This window comes from Oryzias latipes, chromosome 9 (assembly GCF_053564925.1).
Source record: "Oryzias latipes strain Hd-rR chromosome 9, Olatipes_Hd-rR_3.1".
In the NCBI taxonomy this organism is placed as follows: domain Eukaryota; kingdom Metazoa; phylum Chordata; class Actinopteri; order Beloniformes; family Adrianichthyidae; genus Oryzias; species Oryzias latipes.
The window spans coordinates 740,657-763,323 of NC_136245.1; the positions used below are offsets into that span (position 1 = coordinate 740,657).

The 22,667-nt window shown below is 50.0% G+C and overlaps 1 protein-coding gene across 2 annotated transcripts; it reads right to left on the reverse strand.

Annotated features, from left to right (window-relative positions):
* Nucleotides 1-16: 16 nt before the first annotated feature.
* paqr3a (progestin and adipoQ receptor family member IIIa) lies at nucleotides 17-8,394 on the reverse strand. Of its 2 annotated transcripts, none has more exons than XM_004072847.5 (7): nucleotides 8,197-8,394; nucleotides 5,948-6,160; nucleotides 5,700-5,862; nucleotides 4,034-4,189; nucleotides 1,760-1,957; nucleotides 1,594-1,684; nucleotides 17-929 (listed from the first exon to the last, which is right to left on the reverse strand). In XM_004072847.5, exons 2-7 carry the CDS (start codon nucleotides 6,130-6,132, stop codon nucleotides 790-792), a joined length of 933 nt encoding a protein of 310 aa, XP_004072895.1. In that variant the 5' UTR covers nucleotides 6,133-6,160; nucleotides 8,197-8,394; the 3' UTR covers nucleotides 17-789. The 2 variants fall into 2 exon arrangements, with proteins under 2 accessions (XP_004072895.1, XP_020562024.1); XM_020706365.3 differs by having other exon boundaries at nucleotides 3,992-4,189; nucleotides 8,197-8,388.
* Between the last annotated feature and the right edge of the window lie 14,273 nt (nucleotides 8,395-22,667).

Here is a 22,667-nt window from a genome sequence, read left to right on the forward strand (position 1 = left end):
AACTATGGGAAACTCGTTTGGGTTTTTCTGAGCTTTATTTAGAGATTTAACGTGACAGGAGTGTAGATTCATCTGAACACAGATGATGGACAGCAGCTCCTCACCAACAGGTCATTCAAGAAGCTGTTTCCATGGAAACCACAGCTGCCGTCTCTTTCTGCAGGGGGTCAGTTATTTTCCTTCAGTCTGCAGCAGCTCTCTGGTCCGGATGGAACGTCTGCCTCTGCTGGAGGGAAGTAGGAAAATACTACGACAAACCTGAGCTTTAAACATCCCATTAGTCTAAATCAACTAGTCACAGCTGCAGACGCTGCAGACACTCCTGCAGACGCTGCAGACGCTGCAGAGCTGAAAGCACGGCTCAGCTTCTGCGTCAGTGCAGTAAACTACGTTCCACTGCATTTGGAACAAATGTTTCCTGAAAAGGAAGAACGTTCCTTTGGTGGCGTGTTTGCAGAGGGGGCGGGGTCTGACTTTTACACGTTCGTCATCGGTTTTGCTTCGAGCTGAAACTAACCGCTGCCTCTTCAGCTGGTGGCCGTGTGGAATGGTAGCTTGGAGGCTCCGGGTGGCGGGTTCTACTCCGTGTTCCGTGGGTCCCAGCAGAGAGGACGGGGAGGCCTGCAGGCCCGTCCTCGGCGTGTCGCGGTGGGACAGGAAGGACCGGTCCCGTTTCCAAGAAGCTGCAGGAGCCACAGGGGGGAAGCGGCTGTGCTGCCTGCAGAGGCTGCAGCTGCTGCGGTCCGCTCAGGGAAACGGCAGAACCGGCCAGCGGTCGTTTGCAGGTGTCTAGGTGTGCTGGGGGGCGGGGCACGGCTGGCTGTGTCTGTACGCCATGAGGAAGCTGGACGACTGGTGCCACCAGTAAAACAGGAGGACCAGCAGCAGGTGCCACACCTGGTGACTGGAGCCCAGGTAGTTGAGCTGACCTGCAGCAGGAAACAGGTGAGTTTAGTCACAGTCACATGTGGCCCGTCTGCATTTAGAACCGCGGCGTGCTGACTCTGCAGGGATGTGCAGAAACACCTGCAGACTGGTTTGAGTGACATCTAGTGGTGAAAAAGGAGAAGACGGCGTGGATTTGTGACTGAACGATGCAAAGACTACATCCTGTTATATCTCCACCTTTGGGGGTCACCTGAGGACACGAACTGGACAGAGCATGTGGTCATGTGACCCCAGCTGTGCAGTGGCGGTTGGATGTTAGCCAACGGCCAACTGAGTAGTCAGCTGTCAGAGCATGCAGAACCCTGTCAATCAAAATTGACCACACCCTTATTGAAGTAAAAACTCAAATGGTAAAGATCAAAAGAGGATTATTCTCTAGTGAAGCTCTCAGTTATTAAACCAAAGCAGAGAAAAAACCTGGAAGCCAACGTTAAGAAGGTGTGGAGCGGCTCCCTGTGGTTCCGGGCTTTGAGGTTCCGCTCCGATCATCTTTGGATCGGTTTCTGAAGCGTCTCCGCCGCTTTTCTCATTATGATGACGCCATCTTTAGCCAAAACGATTAAATCTGTCGTTTCCAGATTCTGAACAGGATTTCCTGCAGAGCTGCAGGAGCCGTCAGGAGGTTCTGCAGAGGAACAGACTCACCTGGAAAGTAGCGCTCAGGAACCTTGGAGACGTAGAAAACTAAAGCTAGAGCTGCAATCAAGTACATCCCCAGGACCCGTGGGACGAAGGCCTGAAAGGAGCAGACATTCATTTGAAGCGGATCAAAGCTGCAGCCCACGACCCGAACCAAAGCAGAGCCGCTGACCTGGACCAGCTCCGAGGAGAACCCCCCCGTGATGCAGATCCAGTGGACGGTGGGGACCAGGCCGTACCCGGCCACCAGGCCGAAGGTGAGCGAGCGCAGCCGCTTCCACGCCGTGCTCAGGTACTGAGGGTGGATTTGGGCGAAGAACACGGCCAGGATCATCGCCAGAACCGTCACCAGGTAGACCTGCCGCCAGTACTGCAAAGAGGGAGGGGAGAGGGGCCGAGGTCAAGGTGCGCTACTCCCCCTGCCCTAAAATCTGTTTCAGTAAAAGAACCCCCCCCAGATAGGCTGCATGCGGTAGAAAGAGCCATCCTGGCAACAGCTGGGGGGTCAGACTCCAGGTCTGGAGGGCCGGCCTCCTGCTGGTTCTACAGAATCCTTGACTCACCTGCTGCTGATCACCTGGATCAGGTGTGTTCAGCCAATAAGGAGCTTCGATGACAGGATGGACACCGACCCTGGAAGCCTGGATTCTGACCCCCCCCGACTCACACAGTGATGCCCTTTCTGTTCTGGACTGCTGTGGGGCCCTGACCATGAGGGCGCAGACGCGGGCGGACCCAAAGAGGGCGTGCAGATGAAGGCGGAGCCTAAGGGGGCGTGCAGATGCAGGCGGAGCCTAAGAGGGCGTGCAGATGCGGGCGGAGCCAAAGAGGGCGTGCAGATGCGGGCGGAGCCAAAGAGGGCGTGCAGACGCAGGCGGGGCCTAAGAGGGCGCGCAGATGCAGGCGGAGCCTAAGGGGGCGTGCAGACGCAGGCGGAGCAAAAAGAGGGCGCGCAGACACGGGCGGACCCAAAGAGGGCGTGCAGATGCAGGCGGAGCCAAAGAGGGCGTGCAGACGCAGGCGGGGCCTAAGAGGCCGTGCAGATGCGGGCGGAGCCAAAGAGGGCGTGCAGATGCGGGCGGAGCCAAAGAGGGCGTGCAGACGCAGGCGGGGCCTAAGAGGGCGTGCAGAAGCGGGCGGAGCAAAACGAGGGCGCGCAGACACGGGCGGACCCAAAGAGGGCGTGCAGATGCAGGCGGAGCCAAAGAAGGCGTGCAGACGCAGGCGGAGCGAAAAGAGGGTATGCAGGTGGAGCCAAGCGTCACGTCGGGGAGGTTGGATTCAGACAGGAAGTTCTTGACGGTCCGGGCTCATGTGGTGACAAACGGTAGAAACGCCTCCCAGCGTGGTCTGGCCGCGCTCTGGTTGGACACCTCCCCCGTTCCGTGGGCCGGCGCCGCCGCCGCTCTGCACTGATATTTAAACTTGTAGAAGTATCTGTGGAAAGTCTGAAGCGGCTCCTCTCTCCGCCTTCTGTCCGCTGAGGATGCAGGCCTCGGTCCAGTCACACGTTCTGCTGTGACGTGTTCTGCTGAGTTTCACAGTGAATAAATTTGCACTCAGAACCGGGCCCCGCTTGGTTCCAGCCAAATTTTTCAGAGCTGTCCTCCTCTCAGGCTGCGTCCTCTCCCTCCTCCGGCTAAATTTAAGCTGCGCTGTTCTTGGGGGACTGGGCTGGCCTCTGGAGCGGAGCCACCCTGAAGCAGAGTCCTGGTCCTGGCACGGACGATGGGGGGGGTCTCCGCCGCCGAGACGGCTCCTGGACTTGTGAGCGTCATATGGCGGGAACAGGGGAGGCGGGCGCTCTGTGAAAGCAGCCATCTGGTTTGGGCCTCAGCAGATTTCAGATTCTTTCTGGGGGCAAAATAACGCGGCGCTTCCAAGGCGTGGGGGAGGCCGGCGCCACGCCAGGCACTTCAGGAGGACCAAAAAACAACAACATGGTGGTGGGCGGCTGGACGCTGAGGAGACGCCGGCCGTCATGCTTTCCAAGCGGCGAGAGCGGCAGAGGTGTCGTGCAGCTTGTTGATCAGGAACAGACTCTGAATTCAATTACACCCCCCCACGTAGAACTAAGATCTGATCATATCGGTCCACAAACGTCCACGGGGGGGTCGGAGCCACGCAGGGAGATCCACAGGGGAAACTCCCATCATGCACCACACAGTTCCTTTCCGGGTCTCTTCAGGTGGAGGAAACGCTGGCGTTCAGCCTGGGAGGCAGAAAGAGTCTCCGCCCATCAGGACGAACGTCAACCTTTTACTGAACGCCATCAATGACGGCGACTCGCAGGTAGAAGGGAGAGAAACAGCTGAGATGCAGCCATGAAAGAGAAAGACAAACCTAAATGTTCCATTGCTCTACACTGAAGGGGGCGGGGTTTTGTGACCTGCCTTTACTTCACCTGGTGGGAAGTCCAACCACAGAGGGGGGCGGGGGGACTCACGTCGTTGCAGTAGAAGGTGTAGAAGACTCCGGGGACGTAGCAGCCCAGGACGCCGATGGAGACGCCAGCGTAATCCAGCGCCATCCAGCGGCGGCTGGTCTTCTCCGAGCGATGGCAGCAGAACATGTGGTACCCAACAGAGCACAGCATGCACACCTGAGGAGACACGCAACACCAGGAAGCTGAGGTGAGACGGGTTCAGGCGTCACCATGGAAACCCTGCAGCAGACCTCTCAGGTGCAGGGGAACGGACTCGCTCCCATACAGCCAGAGGGCCTCCGCCGACTACACCGTGTCTCCTGACTGTTTCAGTCAGGAGACACAGGTGTCTTCTGACTATTTCAGGTGTGGACAGGTGTCTTCTGACTGTTTCAGATGTGGACAGGTGTCATCTGACTGTTTCAGATGTGGACAGGTGTCTTCTGACTGTTTCAGGTGTGGACAGGTGTCTTCTGACTGTTTCAGGTGTGGACAGGTGTCTTCTGACTGTTTCAGGTGTGGATAGGTGTCTTCTGACTGTTTCAGGTGTGGATAGGTGTCTTCTGACTGTTTCAGGTGTGGACAGGTGTCATCTGACTGTTTCAGGTGTGGACAGGTGTCTTCTGACTGTTTCAGATGTGGACAGGTGTCATCTGACTGTTTCAGATGTGGACAGGTGTCTTCTGACTGTTTCAGGTGTGGACAGGTGTCTTCTGACTGTTTCAGGTGTGGACAGGTGTCATCTGACTGTTTCAGGTGTGGACAGGTGTCTTCTGACTGTTTCAGGTGTGGACAGGTGTCTTCTGACTGTTTCAGGTGTGGACAGGTGTCTTCTGACTGTTTCAGGTGTGGACAGGTGTCTTCTGACTGTTTCAGGTGTGGACAGGTGTCATCTGACTGTTTCAGGTGTGGACAGGTGTCTTCTGACTGTTTCAGGTGTGGACAGGTGTCTTCTGACTGTTTCAGGTGTGGACAGGTGTCTTCTGACTGTTTCAGGTGTGGATAGGTGTCTTCTGACTGTTTCAGGTGTGGACAGGTGTCTCCTGTGAGGGTTAATGGCTGACGAGGTGTCCATTATCAGAAATGAACGGACGCCGTGGAAGGCTGAACCATCTGACGTTAAGGGGAGGACGGTTGCTTCGCTGAAGTGCGTTAATGCTGCTAACAGACACTTCCAAGGCCGTTACCCCCCCCTCCATAGTTCTCCTCTAACTGCTACTTTTTGTCCAGATGATGAAGATAAAGTTCGTTTGAAGGAAGCCAGCACGGTGATACAGAACATTTAAGATATGTGATCACTCTATAATGCACACCCAGCAGCCAATCAGAATGGAGGATCCACCTGGACCATAGTGTCACTATCACCAGTTCAAACAGGTGTCATTACTACAGGTAACCAGTGGAGGACAGAGGATCCTCTACAGGAGAAGTTACAGGTCTGGGACAGACAGAAATCTGCTTGTTTGTCGGTGACCAAATACTTATTTTCACCATAATTTACAAAGAAATTCTTGAAAATCAGATATTGTGATTTTTCTGAACTTAGTCTGTCATAGTTGAGGTTTATGACAGCCTCTCATCTGACTGAAGACTTTTCTCTCTGCGAGTCTGTGGATCCTCAGCCTGATGCTTGTTTGTGTTTTGAAGGCAAAAGGAGCTTCAACTGTCAGTCAAAGGATGTGGACACCTGGAAGCAGAAGAGTCCGATGCCGTAGATGACGTAGTCCTCCCTGGAGGCGCCGACCGCCGGCAGCACCGACGCCATGTTGTACACGCCCAGACAGAAGAAGAGCAGGAAGCCCAGCAGGTGGCTCCAGATGTTCCCCGTCTCGTTGGACAGGATGAAGATGCTGCACAGACAGATCAGGGTCTTCGTGGTCCAACGGAAACACGCCTGAGCCTATGGGACCGCCGCGGCGCCCTCCTAAACCTCACCTTTTCACACACAGCCTGGAGGGCAGGTAGGCTCGGTACCCGTCTGTGATGTAGGGGTTCTCCCGCAGGAACGCCGGGATCTGCTCGTACGTGTACAGCCGGATGCCTCTGGGCACCAGAACCGGCCAGTACTGGTAACCTCCCAGCTCGATGTAGTGGGCCGTCTGGGGGCTCTTCTGAGGCATGGCGGCGGCAGCAGAGGCCTCCCGGACGCTGCGGCGAGGAGGCGGGTCAAAAACCACAACACGCCCAAGAAATGACACTTCTGCTCAGGAAAGGTTCAAGAAAACCATCCAGAAATCTGACTGAGAAGAGCGACGATGAGATCTGTCAGTGATGACGGGGAAGCAGACCTTCATCACCAAGGAGGAAGCAGACCCAGAAATGACCCCGGGCAGTGCCGGTTTTTGATATGGGCGATGTGGGCGGTCGCCCAGGGCGGCACTTCATAGGGGGCGGCATTGGCCGTGTCCGATGAGTAATGTGCTACATACAAAATTCAAAGAGATAGCTTGAAGTTTTAATTTGAAATTACTTCAGCAGCCGACACTTAATACTTTTGTTTTGACACATCAGACTCTTAATAATGTCTTCCTCCTGTTTCCTCTTCACACTTATGGTGCAAAAAAAAAAAAAAAAAAAAAAAAGAACAATTTAGAGTGAAACAACGTAAAACAGGCACATGAAAAGGATTTAGGCAGAACAAACATCCGTGCTCAACCCAATTTCGACAAAAGCAGGCAATGGGGATTATTTCCCACAATTCTTTGCTCCGACACAGCAGACCCGATGCGCACGTGACCACCGCCCTCTGCTGCAAGACGCTTGCGGCCACACCTCTTTGCGGTAGTCTTTGGAACATAAGTAAAAAAAACTCGAGAGGGGAGCGCAACTCGCCGGTGGCTGGCTGAATCACACTAACTGGTGTGATGGGAGTCTTTTTCTATCTGACAATCAACTCTGGGCCGCAGCTGCGCCTGTCGTCATGGAGACGGAGCCGCGTGTGTGAGAGGGAAGGGGAAGGGGGGGGGGGGGGATGAGCGCAGACCATTTTATATGGATTGAAGTTTTTTGGAGGATTTCTACTGTTGGTGTTGCACAAATTTAGGGAACTGCCAAATATTTTTGGAGTAATCCCACTGATCAGTTCTATGATTTAGTCTTTAATGTTTTATAAGACCTAAACATATTAATCACAATAAGTTTTATTTTTTAGATCTAATCCCTCTGTTATGTTTCACAAAGACACACACAGGACGTCACACATTAAGAAATTATTGCTAAAAATGAAGCAGGAGTCCAGCTCTAAAAAAAAATGCTCTAAAAAATGATGAAAGAGCAAAAAAATGGAATTATTTGATATGTAATTTCTTATTAATATTTCCAGGCTTTCTTTGTTTTTTGTCCTGCAGCATGTTCATATTTGTATAATGTTGACAGAATATATTTAAATGGAGAACAAAATATTACAAGTTATTTAAGGTTTAACTTGAGTTATTCTGGATTAATGTTCCTGTTTTTATTCATATTTATGTTCAAAAAGTTCAGTGTAAAAGGTTTAAAAGTTTAGCTTTAGTGTGTAGTTCAGTAAATCTTTATCTTCTTCGGCTCAAAACCTTAAGCGTGTTTTTAACTTAGGCCCCTGTGTGACTGAGTTTGACCCCCCTGTAATACGAGTCTAGAAAATTCATGCATTTTTTGAGTAAAATGGCTAAATAGAAGATAGGGAACACAACAGGATGTTGTATGTGTGCGCGGGGGGGGGGGGGGGGGGGGGGGGGGCGCTGGTGGGGTTACTCGCCCAGGGAGTAAATTAGTGTAGAACCGCCACTGACCCCGGGTCAATTCTGGGTCTGCTTCCTCCTCAGCGAAGAAGAAGAAGCAGACCCTCATCATCACTGATGCTGAAGACCAACGTGTCCCGGTTTCAGCAACGCTTCAATCACTGGGAAACCGGAACCCCGTTCTCGGACTTCAGGTTTTGAACACAGGCGCGCGGCTCTCCTCTGTCTCTAGATACCGGAAGTAGATCAGCCAATGAAAGACGTGGATCGCAGAAACGGTCAGGACGGCTTCTTCCCCAGCGACGTGATCATCTAGGAGCCGATTAAAAGCAGGGCACCACGTGACCAACCCACCGAAGGATCTAGCCGCCGTTCAGCGCGCAGAACTTTACCGGAAAGGATATTTTAGGCACAAAAAAGCGTTTTGGAATCTCTGCCGATCAGGCGAATGTCGGAAAATCTCACCTGTTAATAGTTTCTGCTCTCAGGAATCACCTGCTCGGCTTCCGTCGTCTATTCGGAGGTTTACATTGTTTTCAACAAGTTAAAAAAAAACATAAAAAAGGATCATCTATTCATCTGTTCAAAAAGTTTTGGGTTCGCGTCTTTGTCTCAGAAAAAGCGTCATCACCTCTGGAGGACCCCGGAAGGTCCCCAAACACTGCCTGAATAAAAAGAACAGAACGTTTCCTTTGGCTGGTCTTTTAGATGAAATCAATGAGATATTTAAAATATAGATTTTTAGCTCATTTTCAGAGCAGGTTTAAAACTTTAACAACATATATGTAGATGAAGACAAAAATGACATTTCAGAAATAACAGTTTTAGTTCATCAGGAGCCTTCACTGATAAAGAAGCACAACGTTAATGCCTTTTGGTTTAAATGGTTAAAATGACAAAAAACAACATTTAGATCAAAATAAGGCGTTTTACTCCCCATCTTCCAAACCCACTTTATTCCCTTTTGGGATTGCTGAGTCATTTTTGGTAAATCTACAAACCATCAAAAGAGGATTTAAATCCAGCTGCAAAGAAAAACGGGTCACTTTCAGCCTCTTTTCTTCACGGAAAGAGAAGACCAGAGCGGAACGAGGATCTCCATCGTGTGATGAATGCTTCAACTAGAGCTTCCATGTATGCCGACTGGATGTTTTTGTCTTAATCTGCAGTTTGAAAAAAGGCTTTTGGACTTTTTTATTTGTGTTAAAGTTTTATTTATACCCAAACTTTTGACTTTTACCTTTGACTAAAATTGCTCCTTAAAGTCTTGTTTCGATCATCTTCTGATCTGTTTCCAAACCGTTCCCAGTCGTCTTTTAATGATGATGATGTCATTTTCAGCCATTTCCAAAAACCTGGGTGGTTTTCTAGGACGTAGTTTCTGCAGAGCAGCAGGAGTTCATCTCTGAGTTGTGGGCGGGACTGTAGCAACATGGTACTCATTTCCCATCATCCCTTTGGTTACAGTTCCTCCCACTAGCTTACAGCCCCTCACCCCCCAACCAAACATTAGTGGTGCAGCAACATCAGAGCAGGGGTGTCTGCTGAGAAGAAACATGCTGGAGATCAGAGCTCCTTCGCTCACGGTCCCCTTTAGACAAAATCTCCTCCGCTCCAGCGGCGCCCGTCTCCGCTCTGACTCGGCGCTGACGAATGTCTGGATCTGAGGGGGGGGTTCTGGATGGGGGGGTTTCTTCATGACATCAGCTTGTCATGTGAAGCTCTTCCTGTACAGAAGTATGAAACATAGAGCAGCTTTCTCAGGTTTTATTGGGCCCAGCTGGGACCAATGACCCCCCCACACTAACCTCACATGTTGCTTACATCACTAATGTTAAATGGACTGGAGGTCATGGAGGTCACCCTGATGCAACAGCCTTCCACCCGTCCTTCACCTTTGACCTGTTGCTGGGCTCGGCCTGAATAAAAGCTTCGCTGTCCGTCTAAAGCTCACATGCTTCCTGCTTTGCCAGGAGACGACGGGGCCTCTGCGACGCTCACGCGGCCTCGCGGCGGCGTGTGCTTGTCGGTGGCCGGCTGCTCTCATCGGCTTTATTTATAGCGGCCGCCACGAGACGTCTGCTGGAGACGAGCGTGTCCTCTGCGTCTGCGCCACAGTTTGTGAGGACCGCCATCAGAGGAAGGACGGGTGTCCCCGCCCCGGGCAGAGGGGGGGGCTTCACGTGTCACGTCTGCGGCGTGAGCCGACGTTCACTCCAGCTCAGAGCCGTGTTTGTTTGCTGTCTGCTTGTCGCTCGCCACTCTGGCGGGATGCTGACAGTGGTCTGAGGCGGCCTCAGCTCCTCACACGGTCGATCCCACCCCCCCTTCCCCTCTGTTTTCTGGGAGGACTCTCTGCAGGCCTCCATGCATGAAGCCGACGGCGCTCTTTGCTCCTCCTGCAGGCACAGAGGAAGGAAACCCTCTGAAAAGCCATTTTGAACTCAAACCCTTTTGGAAAACCTCCAGGAGAGCCGATCAGACAGAAACAGAAAGTTTCATCTTTCCTCTGCTGCACAAACACCAGACGTCACACATCTGACTCCACCCACATTTAGAAAGACTTCAGAACCGCGGATCCTGCTCCAGCATCAGGCTCCGCCCCGCTGTAGGTCCACAGTGACGCCGTTGTGTCCGTTCAGGCAGCTGGTTCTGGACCACACGGTTCTCCTGTCTCGACCAGAACATCACATTTGACTGGTTGAAGTCCCGTTTGACAGGGACAGGTTTTTCTGTCAGGATTGGTGAGGCCTGCTCATCGGTGGCCCCTCTGTCCCGTGGGGCTCCCCAGGGGTCTATCCTGGGTCCTGCTGCTGTTGTTGCTCAACAGGACGTCTTTTCATTGTTACGCAGATCATCTGCAGATAGATCCGCCCCTCAGTTTGGGTGAAAGGGGCTCAAAGAACGTTTAGAGTGCGTTGATGATGTAAAGTAGGGCTGGAGGCCACGATTCCCTCTGGCATAAATGATCGTAGTTCTCTGTACTTTGGTGTCACTGAACCGTCTCCAGTTAGTCCACAACGCAGCAGCACGGCCAGAACCAGAACATCCAGACGAGCATCACTGAGGTCCGCAGTTCACTTCACTGACTCCATGTTAGTCTGAAGATGACTTTAAAGAGACACTAGAACAAGCCTTTGCACTTCAATTATGTGTGTAAAGTTGGGATTCAAACCCAATGAAGACGACTTTCACCTCACTGAACTCTTTTCTGAGCACCTGCAGGATCTCAGACTGCTGTAAAATGAGCTATAAATGACAAAGTTTCCTGAAGGTGTGGATTGTGTTGGTTTGTGCATTTTCAGATCTCAGCCTGAAATCCTCCGAGGCGTCAGAAGTCTGAATAATCCTGAAGGTTTTTACATTCGTGACAATGAGCATGAAGACAGAAATGTGTCCAAAAACCAGCAGGAATCTCCTGGAGGAGCAGGACTGATTTTTACGTTTCAAGTGCAAAAGAAGACTTTGAGAAGACAAAGTTTTTAAGTCTGACGCTGAAAACCGTGAGAGTCGTTCTTGGAATAATGGCACAAACGTGACTCCATAGAAGGAGAGACGATGTTTGAAACACGGATGAGGGAACAAGAGTGTCTTTTTGGGGTTCATGCAAATCACAAAGAGAAAAAAAACTCAGATTTTTGGAACATTTGGATTTTATTTGCCTCTCAGAGAAAAAAAAAACCTAAAAGAAATTTTGTAACAACAAATAATCTAAGTTTGATGGAAGATTTCTAAAGTTTTATTCATGATAAAAACTAATTTAATGCTTTTTTACCAGACTTCCATTCAGCTATTCACACACACACAAACACACACACACCCTCTCACACACACACACACCCTCTCTCTCACACACACACACACCCTCTCTCACACACACACACACACACCCTCTCACACACACACACACCCTCTCTCACACACACACACACACATTCTCACACAGGGCGGGAACCAAGCCTGATCTTTGGATCAGAGGACGACCGCTCCACCTCTGCAACAACTGGTGGTCCAGATGAATTGAAAAAATTAAAAATATGTATATTGCTATCCAAGAAGGCATGAATTCTAGGAACAGTGGTGCAGTGCTCACCACTCTGGCCTTTCACTGAAAGGCCATGGTTCGAATCCCGACTGGGACTTTTCTGTGTGGAGTGTGCACGTTCTCCCCGTGCACGTGTGTTTTCACTCCGGCTGCCTCCTGCAGTCCAAAGACACGCTGCAGGTTGTCACCGTGGGATTGTGTGGGACGGCCTGACGACCCGCCCAGGGGGAACCCCGCCTTCGCCTGACAGTAGGCGGGACAGGCTCCAGTGACCCTGTGACCCCGACAGGGATGCAGCGGGTTAGAAAAGCGACCCCCCCCCCCCCCCCCGGGCGGCACAGGGGTGTAGCGTTAGCACTCTCTCAGCAGGACGGTCCTGAAAGGTCCAGGCGGAGCAGCAGCTCTGCTGTGACTCTATCTGTTCATCTGCTGTTGTGGCTTGATTGTCAAAAGTTTCATCAGCATAACAATATTGAAAAGCATTAATCATAATCTGCCTTGTACTTTTTTGGGTCTTAGAAGATCCATCTGCTTCCCTGACTCCTAATTCCTGCTGGATTCCAAAGAAAAGCAAAAACAATTTCTCTTTTACAACACGAGGGATTAAGAGAACATGCTGATGTTTCAGGAGCCGCTGCTGCTGGGAATCAGATTAATGAAGCAGCAACTGTCCTTCTGCAGTTCCACAAAACTTATGCTTAATCCTTAATGGATCAGAAACAATAAGCTCAGCGTCACCACTCAGGCCAACTGTTTGAGCTCAGCAGCACAAAGACCAGGCTCTTTTTCTGCCGTGCGTTCAGAAACATGAAGCAGTAAGCTCTTTTTTTCATGGATGAGCCCACATATGCGCCGTCACTTATCCTCTTGCTGCAAAACTCAGATTAGTTTTCCTGAATTTTCCAAAGAAGATTTAGCTCTAAAAACATGTAATTGTGTATTTTCTGGACCTGAAAAGGTTTTTCATGATTGTTACAAGCAGCCATCAGATTAGGAACTCGTCCAAAAGGCTGAAAAAGACGGAACGTTTTCCAGGTTTCTGCCTGAAGGCGACCTGTCCGCCGCAGGACTCACTGGGAATCTGATGCTTTTCCTTTCTGACCATCGGAGGATGTTTGGCACTCTAGCAGGATTTGATGCCAAACAAACGCTGCTTATGAAAATTCACCTGAATTGTGATCTCTAAAGACTTTGTCATTACTTTCATTCCTTTTGTTTTTTTGCTGTTGTTTTAGTAGGAATCCTCTTATAATCCTTCCATTCATCCAGCTATCCATCCAACCTGCTGAATCCCTTTCAGGGTCACAAAGTTGCTGGAGCCTATCCCAGCTGCTGCTGGGCGAAGGCGGGGTCCACCCTGGACAGATGGCCAGTCCTTCTCTGGGCTCCTCTCATAATTGATAGGAATGTATTAATATTGTTATTTACCTTTATTTATGCAGACAAAAGGTCTTTTTCAGTCAACAGAAGTTGAAGTGAAGGAAGTTCTGTGTGAAAATCAGTTCCTGTAAAACAAAGGAGCTGCAGTTCCGCCTGCGTCCTCCAGGGGTCACTCTGCGCCTGTGGGGAGAACACTGTTGAGGCTCTTTCTCATTTATCAGCACTAATCCCATCTGTATCGCTCCGTCTTTAATGCAAATTACAAATCTGATGACATTGGATGTGTGGGTTTTTGTGCAGAGGAGATTTTTCAGAGATCTGAGGAGAAAAAAGATTAACGCTGTTTTCTTTCCACTGTGAGTTCAGACATGTCTACATGTCCTGAGTGGTGTCACCTAATTCTGTGTGGTGAATCCTGCAGGTACATGTGCCCCCCCCCCCGTGTCAGGATGAATGTGTGAACAGCAGCTGCATGCTCCTTCTTCACTGCAGGCTCCAACAAAGGACTGCAGAGCCACCCATGGGGGAGCCGTGAGTGGACACGGCGCCTCCCCGTCCCGAGGCTGTGGGGGGTGCTGTTGTACCTGCTATGTGTGGAGACGGGAGGCCGCTCAGGCCTGTATTACCAAACAGGCCGGCTGGGGTCACGAAGGATATAGGAACCGCTGGAATGAAGGAAATAGAGGACGGATTAAAACGTGGTGAAAAATAGATGACAGGAAGGATGCCCCCCCCCCAGCAGACAGCGCTGATCTGTTATTTGAACCTGCATGAAACCAGAGGAAGACCCTGAGTAAAGGTTCCTCACAAAGCTGGACATGGAGGCATTCCGCTCATCGTCATTTGCCCCGCTTAAAGCGATGCTGCCCAATCCCATCAGCATGATGCATTCTGGGGCTTTTTTTGGTGTGGGAGGGGGTAAAAAGGCAGATTTCTTTTGTTTAGTAGTTGTTGTCCTTTTCCTGTTGTGTGATGGTGTTATTTATTGTGTGAACATGTGTGCAGCATTTTCCATGGATGGTGGAGGAGGGGCTCCAGAAATGAAGGTGGTCGGCGTGCAGCAGAGGAGCAGTCGCTGCAGAACGGTTCTGGTGTCGCACAGCAGAGGAGAACAACAGAGGCCGGTCACCGGCGTGAGTCAGCTCCTCTAAATGTGATCCTGAACGCCACAAGAACGATAAAGAAATGTCCTCACCGGGAACGTTGTAAGAATGAGAAGGAAAGATCTCAGACAAAAACCTGCTGGGCTTCCAACCAGAAAATACTCAGAAATGCAGTTTAGGCTGAATTTTATGTACATATGTACCACCTCCAAGCACGGCTACAGCCGAATCTGGACCAGTAACCGCTTTGGTTAGTTTTTTTTTTTACCTTAAAACTATTCTAGATCATTGTTTCCTAACAAACAATTCAGTGGTACCACATATAGAATAAAGTGAAACACAATGAAGGACCCACTCAAAACGATTCAGCAATAATCCTAAATAAACCCGCCTGTCAATCACAAATGTCTTTCTTCTCTTCAGGCTTTGACAGGTCAGAATGGTTCGTCCAGTTGTTGTTCCTAGCAATTTGGTTATTAGGGAAATGTCCAGCAGGGGGCGTTTTGTCCAGGCTGAACCATAGTCTGTATAGCAGAACTGGACAGAGCGATTGTGATGTCATCCTTCTGGTTCCAACTAAATGAAGTCAATTCAATCGCCATTTTTCTCTGATGTTTGTCGCCATTCCGGAGTCAGATTTCCTCAATAAGTAGTGATTGGTCCATCTTCATTTCTATGGAAACCGCTCTGTCCAATCAGGAGTGAGCATGTTGGAAGGCCACACCCCTTCCAATGAAAGGCGGCTCAGGAGAATCTGTCAATCAAACGCTTTGAACATTCGATGTGAGACCGCCTACCTTTATTGAGGCATCTTATTGGCCAGTTTATCACTTTAATAACTTGAACTACTGCCCTGTGAACCGCCACCTTAACGTGTTAGGGGAGTTTGAGGGCTCGAGTGATCCCAGGAGCTAAGCTGTCTGGGGCTTAAGCCCCTGGTAGGGTCTCCCATGGCATACAGGTCCTGGGTGACCAGCCAGACAAAGAGCAATTCAGAACCGTCTGATGAAAGTAAAGAACAAGGACCTGATAACATCGCCCGTATTGGCGTCACCGGGGCCCCACTCTGGAGCCAGGCCTGGGGTTGGGGCTCACAGGCGAGCGCCTGGTGACTGGGGCTCTTCCTCCAATGGGCCCACCACCCTTAGGAGACCTCAAAAGGGACCGGTGCAATGTGGTCTGGGTGGCAGTCGAGGGCGGGGGCTTCGGCCGCCCAAACCCCGGTCACGGAACTTGGCTTTTGGGACATGGAACGTCATCTCTCTGGGAGGGAAGGAGCCTGAGCTAGTGCGAGAGGTTGAGAGATACCGGCCTGGGCTCTGAAACTCAGTCGGTAGAGAGGGGTTGGACTCTCTACCACTCTGGAGTTGCTCAAGGTGAGAGGCAGCAGGCTGGTGTGGGCTTACTCGTGAGCCCCCAGCTCAGCCGCCAAGTGTTGGAGTTCACCCCGGTGGACGAGAGGGTCATGTCCCTCCACCTCCGGGTGGAGGACAGGTCTCTAATTGGGGTTTCGGCTTACGGGCCGAACAGCAGTTTGGAGTACCCGACCTTCTTGGTGTCTCTTGAAGGGGTACTAGACAGTGCCCCAATGGCAGACTCCATTTTCCTCTTGGGGACTTCAATGCCCCTCCCACCTGGAGGGGCGTGATTGGTCGGAATACCCCCCTGATCTGAACCCGAGTGGTGTTTTGTTATTGGACTTCTGTGCTCGTCATAGTTTTTCCATAAAGAACACCATGTTCGAGCACAAGGGTTTCCATCAATACACCTGGCATCAGGACACCCTAGGCAGGATGTCAATGATCGACTTTGTAGTTGTTTCAGGCGACCTTTGGCCTTGTGTCTTAGACACAGAGCCGAAGGTGGAAGGTGGGGAAGGAGGCCGGGTCTTTAACTCTCACATGCGGGAGAACTTCAACAGGTACCGAGGAAGGTTGGGGACATTGAGTCAGAGTGGACCATGGTTTCCACTTCCATTGTCTCTGCTGCTGCTCGGAGCTTCGGCGGTAACCCCCGAACCCGGTGGTGGACACCGGAAGTAAGGGATGCCGTCAAGCTGAAGAAAGAGTCCTACCAGGCCTGGCTGGCTTGTGGGACTCCAGAGGCAGCTAATGGTATTGGCAGTATAAGTGAGCTGCGGCCCAGACTGTTGCAGAGGCAAAAACTCGGTCCTGGGAGGAGTTCGGTGAGGCCATGGAGAAGGACTATCGGTTGGCCTCAAAGAAATACTGGCAAACCATCTGGCACCTCAGGAGGGGAACGCAGTTCTCTACAGGGACCGTTTTCAGGTGGGGAGCTGTTGACTTCGACTGGGGACATTGTCGGGCGGTGGAAGGAATACTTCGAGGATCTCCTCAATCCCACTGACACGCCTTCTTTCGAAGGAGCAGAGAATGAGGATTTTGGAGTGAGGCTGTCTATTACCCAAGCTGAAGTCACTGAGGTAGTCAATGAGCTCCTCAGTGGCAAGGCTCTGGGAGTGGATGAAGTCCTCCCTGAGTACCTAAAGTCTTTGGATGCTGTGGAAGCGTCTTGGCTGACACGTCTCAGCAGAATCGCGTGGCAGTCGGTAACTGTAACACTGGACTGGCAGACAGGGGTGGTAATTCCCCTCTTTAAGAAGGGGGACCAGAGGGTGTGTTTCAACTACAGGGGAATTACACTCCTTAGCCTCCCTGGGAAAGTCTATGCCAGGGTACTGGAGAGGAGCATTCGTTCGATAGTCGAACCTCAGATTCAGGAACAACAGTGCGTTTTCCGTCCTGGCCATGGAACAGTGAACCAGCTCTCTACCCTTTTTAGGGTGCTGAAGGGATTGTGGGAGTTCGCTCATCCAGTCCATATGGGTTTTGTGGATTTGGAGAAGGCGTTCGACCACATCCCCCATGGTATCCTGTGGAGGGTGCTCTGGGAGTATGGGGTCTGGGGAGCCTTACTGAGGGCTGTCTGATTTCTGTATGACCGGAGTAGGAGTTTGGTTCGCCGTTAGTAAGTCAGACCTGTTCCTGGTCCATTTTGGACTCTGGCAGGGCTGCCCTTTATCACCGGTTCTGTTCATAGTTTTTATGGACAGAATTTCTAGGCGCAGCCAGGGCCTGGAGGGGGTCTGGTTTGGGGGCCACAGGATTTCCTCTCTGCTCTTTGCAGACGATGTTGTCCTGTTGGCTTCATCGGGCCGGGACCTCCAGCGTGCATTGGGGCGGATTGCGGCAGAGTGTGAAGCAGCTGGGATGAGGGTCAGCACTGCTAAATCTGAGGCCATGGTTCTCGACCGGAGAGAGGTAGTTTGCAATCTCTCGGTGGGTGGAATGTCCCTGCCCCAGGTGGAGGAGTTTATTTATTTATTTATTTTTTATTTGTCCTGTCCAACAGCTGCGCAGACAGATGAGAAATGAAGGCCTCTTGTGTTGGACATATTTTACTTTAACAACAGAGGTTAATCTTCTGACAAACCAGAGGTACGTCTGAATAAACCCCTTTTGTAATTGAGGCCAAACTTTATTCATTTCAATCATTTAAAAAAATCTTTGTGTTGGACCAAACGGAAAAGAAAAAGGAGGGGAGAAGAGAGAGGGATGTTAGAGAGAGGGGGATAGGAGGGTGATCATAGGAGGAGGGGGGGGGGGGTAAAACCATGAAGCGGCTCGGAGCAACAAGCTGCTGGATGTTTATCATTACGGTAAGGTACAGATGTAATACAGATCTCAAAGGAGCTGGGCCTGTCCACACACACACTCAAATATTATAAACACACCTGTTAGCTGCAAAAATGTCCACAAATCAACATGTATGCAATAGAGATAGTGTTGATAGTGTTCACACACGCATACTTATGCCTTCAAGCCAACTAGTGTGAAATATTTCGTTCAATCACGCAAACTATTAGTGCAAAGGTGAGTTAACACCTGTGCTCAGGTGAGTGTTCATGTTCTCCTAAAATGGATGATGGACTGTGAAAAGAAGGGGGGAGAGTGACCAGCCACCCCCACACCAAGACCCCCGCCGCAGCAGCCGCGGCAGCCAGAAGCCCCGAACGCCACTGGCAGCAGGTAGAGAACAACCGCCCCCCCGGTCGATCGCATCCGCCACCCAGGCCAGGGCCAGCGGGACCGCCGCGAGGCCCCCAGAGCCAGAGAGCAGGGAGGCATAGGGGGAAAGAGAGTGCCGCCCCAGCCCAACCAGGAGAACAGCCCCAGACGAGCACCTTGTCACCACCCAGGAGTTCTGGGCATCCCCCCGCTCGGTACGAGCCTGGACCCCCCAAGGGAGACCCGCTCCGTGCTCCAGGCAGCCACCCACCAGGCCCACGGTTGGTCCAGAAAGGAGCAAGACAGGGGCCAGCGGCCCAGCCCAGGAGGGGGGCACCCCAGGGAGAAGGGGGCCCACGAGGGTTGTTGTAAACGTGGCCCGACCAGGCTCGGCGACTGTTGGAAATTTGGCGAGACCCAGCACACGGGGGCAAGGACCAGAACCCACCCCACAGGGACACAGACACCCCCGGCTCAGGTGTAATGCGATCCCCGGCTTGTGACCTTGCCAAAAAAGGTTCAGGGATCCCTCTCCCTGCTCGGAGAGAGCACCGCCAGGCCCAGGAAACCGGCACCCGGTGGAGACGGCTGCCGTTGCCAAGGGCCCCGTACCCCCTACCAGGGATGGGGTAGGGGACAGATGGTCCAAGGTCCCACCTTCCTTGCAAAATTAGTGTGTGTGTTTGTGAGGGTGTGTGTGTGCATGTGTGTGTGTTTATCTTGGAATGTAGGGGTGAGGGGGGAACTGAGGGGACATCTCCTGAATACTCAGTGATGTCCCATCACCCTCCCCACCAAGGGGCCCTAAATGTCTAAAGTGCAGTTAAAATTGGCGGGTAGGGTGCTAGGAGGACATCTGCTGCTTGCTGGCAGTGATGTCCAAGCACCCCCCCTACCAAGGGCCCTACATGTCTAAGGTGCAAATAAAACCGAGAGAGGGGGGGCCCATTCCATACGGCAACCATGGAGGGGGACCACTGCCAAGTAGCCCCCCCCCCCAAAAGGTGCATCGCAGGCTAAACCCCCCACCCCAGGTGGAGGAGTTTTAATATCTTGGGATCTTGTTCACGAGTGAGGGAAGACCGGAGCGTGAGATTGACAGACGGATTGGAGCAGCGTGCCTTTTCAAAATAAAGGTCCATCAGCAATGTCTTTTTTTTTTAAAACAAAACAAATTAGATTTATGTAAATTAAACATTCTGAACAGTTTTAACATTTTTTGTTTTAATTGTAATAGTTATTATGATCGATTTTTAAATGTATTGTTCTTGTTATTCTACTTTTAAATTATTATCTTTTAAAAATAAAGGTTAGTTTTTACAGCCTGTTTCTCTACTGGATTACAAATATGTCCTCCATCAAGAGAAAAATGTCACAAAAAAAAGACCAAAACCCCAAGTTTCATTGGGTTGGGTCAGTAAAAGTTACTGAAAGTGACTGAATGAAAGTCAAATATCTCTCTCTCTCTCTCTCTCTCTTACACACACACAAACACCTCCCACACTAAAATCTCCACATCCCACCATAACCCTTCAGCAATAATTCAAAACAACACGATAAGAGGGTCTTATCTGGCGTAAACATGTCACCACTTTTTCTGTAAGACCAGCACATGTCCAGGCCCGTCCAAGGTTTGCAAAAGACCATTTGGACGATCCAGAGGATCATGGGAGAAAGTCATGAGGTCAGATGAGACCAAAATAGAACCTTTTGGTCCGAATTTCAGTCGCTGTGTTTGGAGGGAGAAGAATGACGAGTACCATTTCAAGAACCCCATCCCTTCTGTGAAGCATGGAGGTGGTAGCATCATGCTATGGGGGTGTTTTGGGACAGGACGGCTGCACTGTATTAAGGAGAGGATGACCTGGGCGTGGATTGGGAGATTTTGGGGACCCTTCCCTCAGTTAGACCATTGAAGAATGGTTGTGGTTGGGTCTTCCAACAGGATCATGACCCGAAGCACACAGCAGGAGAGCCAAAGAGGGGAAGCAGATCCAGGTTCTAGAGGGGCCTAGCCAGTCTCCAGACCTCAACCCAAGATTATCAGGTCCCAGATTATTTTTTAATGATGTCTCTCACAGTGGAGATGTAGCTAAGATGAAAATGTGGGACCCCTCCATGAGTGAACGGACTTGGAAAATTCCCTTGGGGTTCAAATACTTCTTTGTCTCCCTGTTCAGAGTCAAAAGCTGCTTTTTTAACTGTGTTGTCTTTTCTGCAGACTGAGGTAAAGTGCTGTCTTGAAGCTGCTGAGCAGACAAGCTCAGCTTTTACTGTGGCGTTTGACGCTCATCAAGAGGTGAACAGGTGAGGTTGTTTTTCAGGTGAACACGTGAGGTTGTTCTTCAGGTGAACAGGTGAGGTTGTTCTTCAGGGGGGTATTCCAGAAAGCAGGTTATGCTAGCTCCCACGGTAAGTTTGAGGCTAAGGAAGTTGACAAGCTCAGTTTTCGGTTCCAAAAACAGAGGTATGTTTCAGGGTATGTCAAGTTGCCATAGCAACTCATGCTCTGAACATAACCTGGTCTGGAGCAGGTTTAGTTGAAGGTTAGTTTGTTTTCAGAGAGGTGAAGCAGCATGGCGTGTCCATTTGAAGATGATTTAGTGGATGAAGAAGCTCAGATAATACTTTTTCCACCGTGAGAGGGTGATAAGACCACATATGGATGTTGGAAAGATAAACTTTATACTTTGATCTAACTTAATTATTTGCTTCAGTTAAGATAAATTTAATTTTTTATTCAGTCAGCTTAAAAATAACACGTAGTTTTCAGACAGTTATTTTACTTTCATTCAAATTAATTCAATTAAGTAGGTGTGACTTTGGTGCTGCTGTTAGATCGGCACCGCAAGGGATTGTGGGATACCATTCCCTTTGCCTGTCTGGACGGATTTGGGTTTAAGTGTGGCTTTTTGACCAAATGTGTTTAGTTGTTTAGCTGTTTTACTGTGTTTTGTCTAGTTGTTTTGTCCTACTTTGCTCAAGTCTCTGCACCATGAGTGAGAGGGAGGAAGAGGATGATGAGTTTATATAGCACCCCTACGGTCAAGTACCATATTGACAATTTTGGAAAATTCCTAAATGAACGCACTAAGTACATGCTGTTTTGTTCTTTTTATTGTTATAAAAATGAGGATCTGCCGGCTCAAACTTAGACATATGAAAGTTCAAAAATTATAATTCATTACGATGGAAAAACGATTACCGTACTTGAATTGGAGTAATATGACATTTAATTAAATAAATATGTAAATTTGAGTTGTATTAACAATTCTTGAGTTTTATAAACATAAGAAATTAGTTTGAATAAATTTAACTCAATTACTTTAACTCAATTACTGGGGCGGCCGTGGTGCAGTGGTAGGGCGGTCGACCCATGATTGTAATATTGGAGGTTCGATTCCCGCCTTGCACGCCCACGAGTCAAAGTGTCCTTGGGCAAGACACTGAACCCCACCTTGCTTCTGGTGGTAGGCAGGCGCCTGTGTTTGGCAGTGGAGCCGCCACCATTGTGTGAGTGACTGGGTGAATGGGTCCGTGACTGTAAAGCACTTTGTCCTTGTAGGAAGAAAAGCACTATATAAGTATTCACCATTTACTTGTTACCAATAGAAGTAATTCATTTAAATTGGCAAAATTGGATAAGTTATATATAAATGCGTCACATGAAAATGGAAATAAGATCAGAAACTTGTATGTTTACTTTGTCTGTTCTTCTACTACAAGCAGAAACTCTTTCTTTTGCTGATGATGCAGCCGTGTTACTTTTTTGATGGACGTCTAATCTTCATACGCTGTCATTAAAATCTCAGACTCCGTCTCACTGAAGTATAGCGCTCTCTCTTTTTTTTCACCACGCGTTTCCATGGTGGCCCCTTAAATCAGCGATCCATTGAGAATGTCTTTATGTACCTGCTGTGTACGTGCATTAACCCAGGGTTACCAAGTGGAGCGTAATTACGTTAACTCATATCCGGTCTTTTGGAACCGACATACCCAGAGTAAACAAGTTCAGGAGGATTTCAGCCAGAGTTCAGGGTTAAAGTCAGGCTAGTTTAAACATGCTTCCTGGAAAACCCCCCTGGTGAACAGGTGAGGTTGTTCTCCAGGGTAACAGGTGAGGTTGTTTTTCCGTCGAACAGGTAAATATTGTAACAGGAAAAAGGGTTTTCATTCATTTGGAGTCAAACTGTTGGGAAGGTTTGTGTGGAAACCCTGGAAGCAGCGTTTGTGTTCATCCTGTGGGGTCAAGCACACCAGATCTCTGCTGAGGGCTTCACTCACAGACAGAGGTGGTGGTGGTGGTGTTGGGGGGGTGTGTGTGGAGGGGGGCATCTCAAGGTCAGAGGCAGAGCAGTGAATCGGGGTGAAAGCAGACTA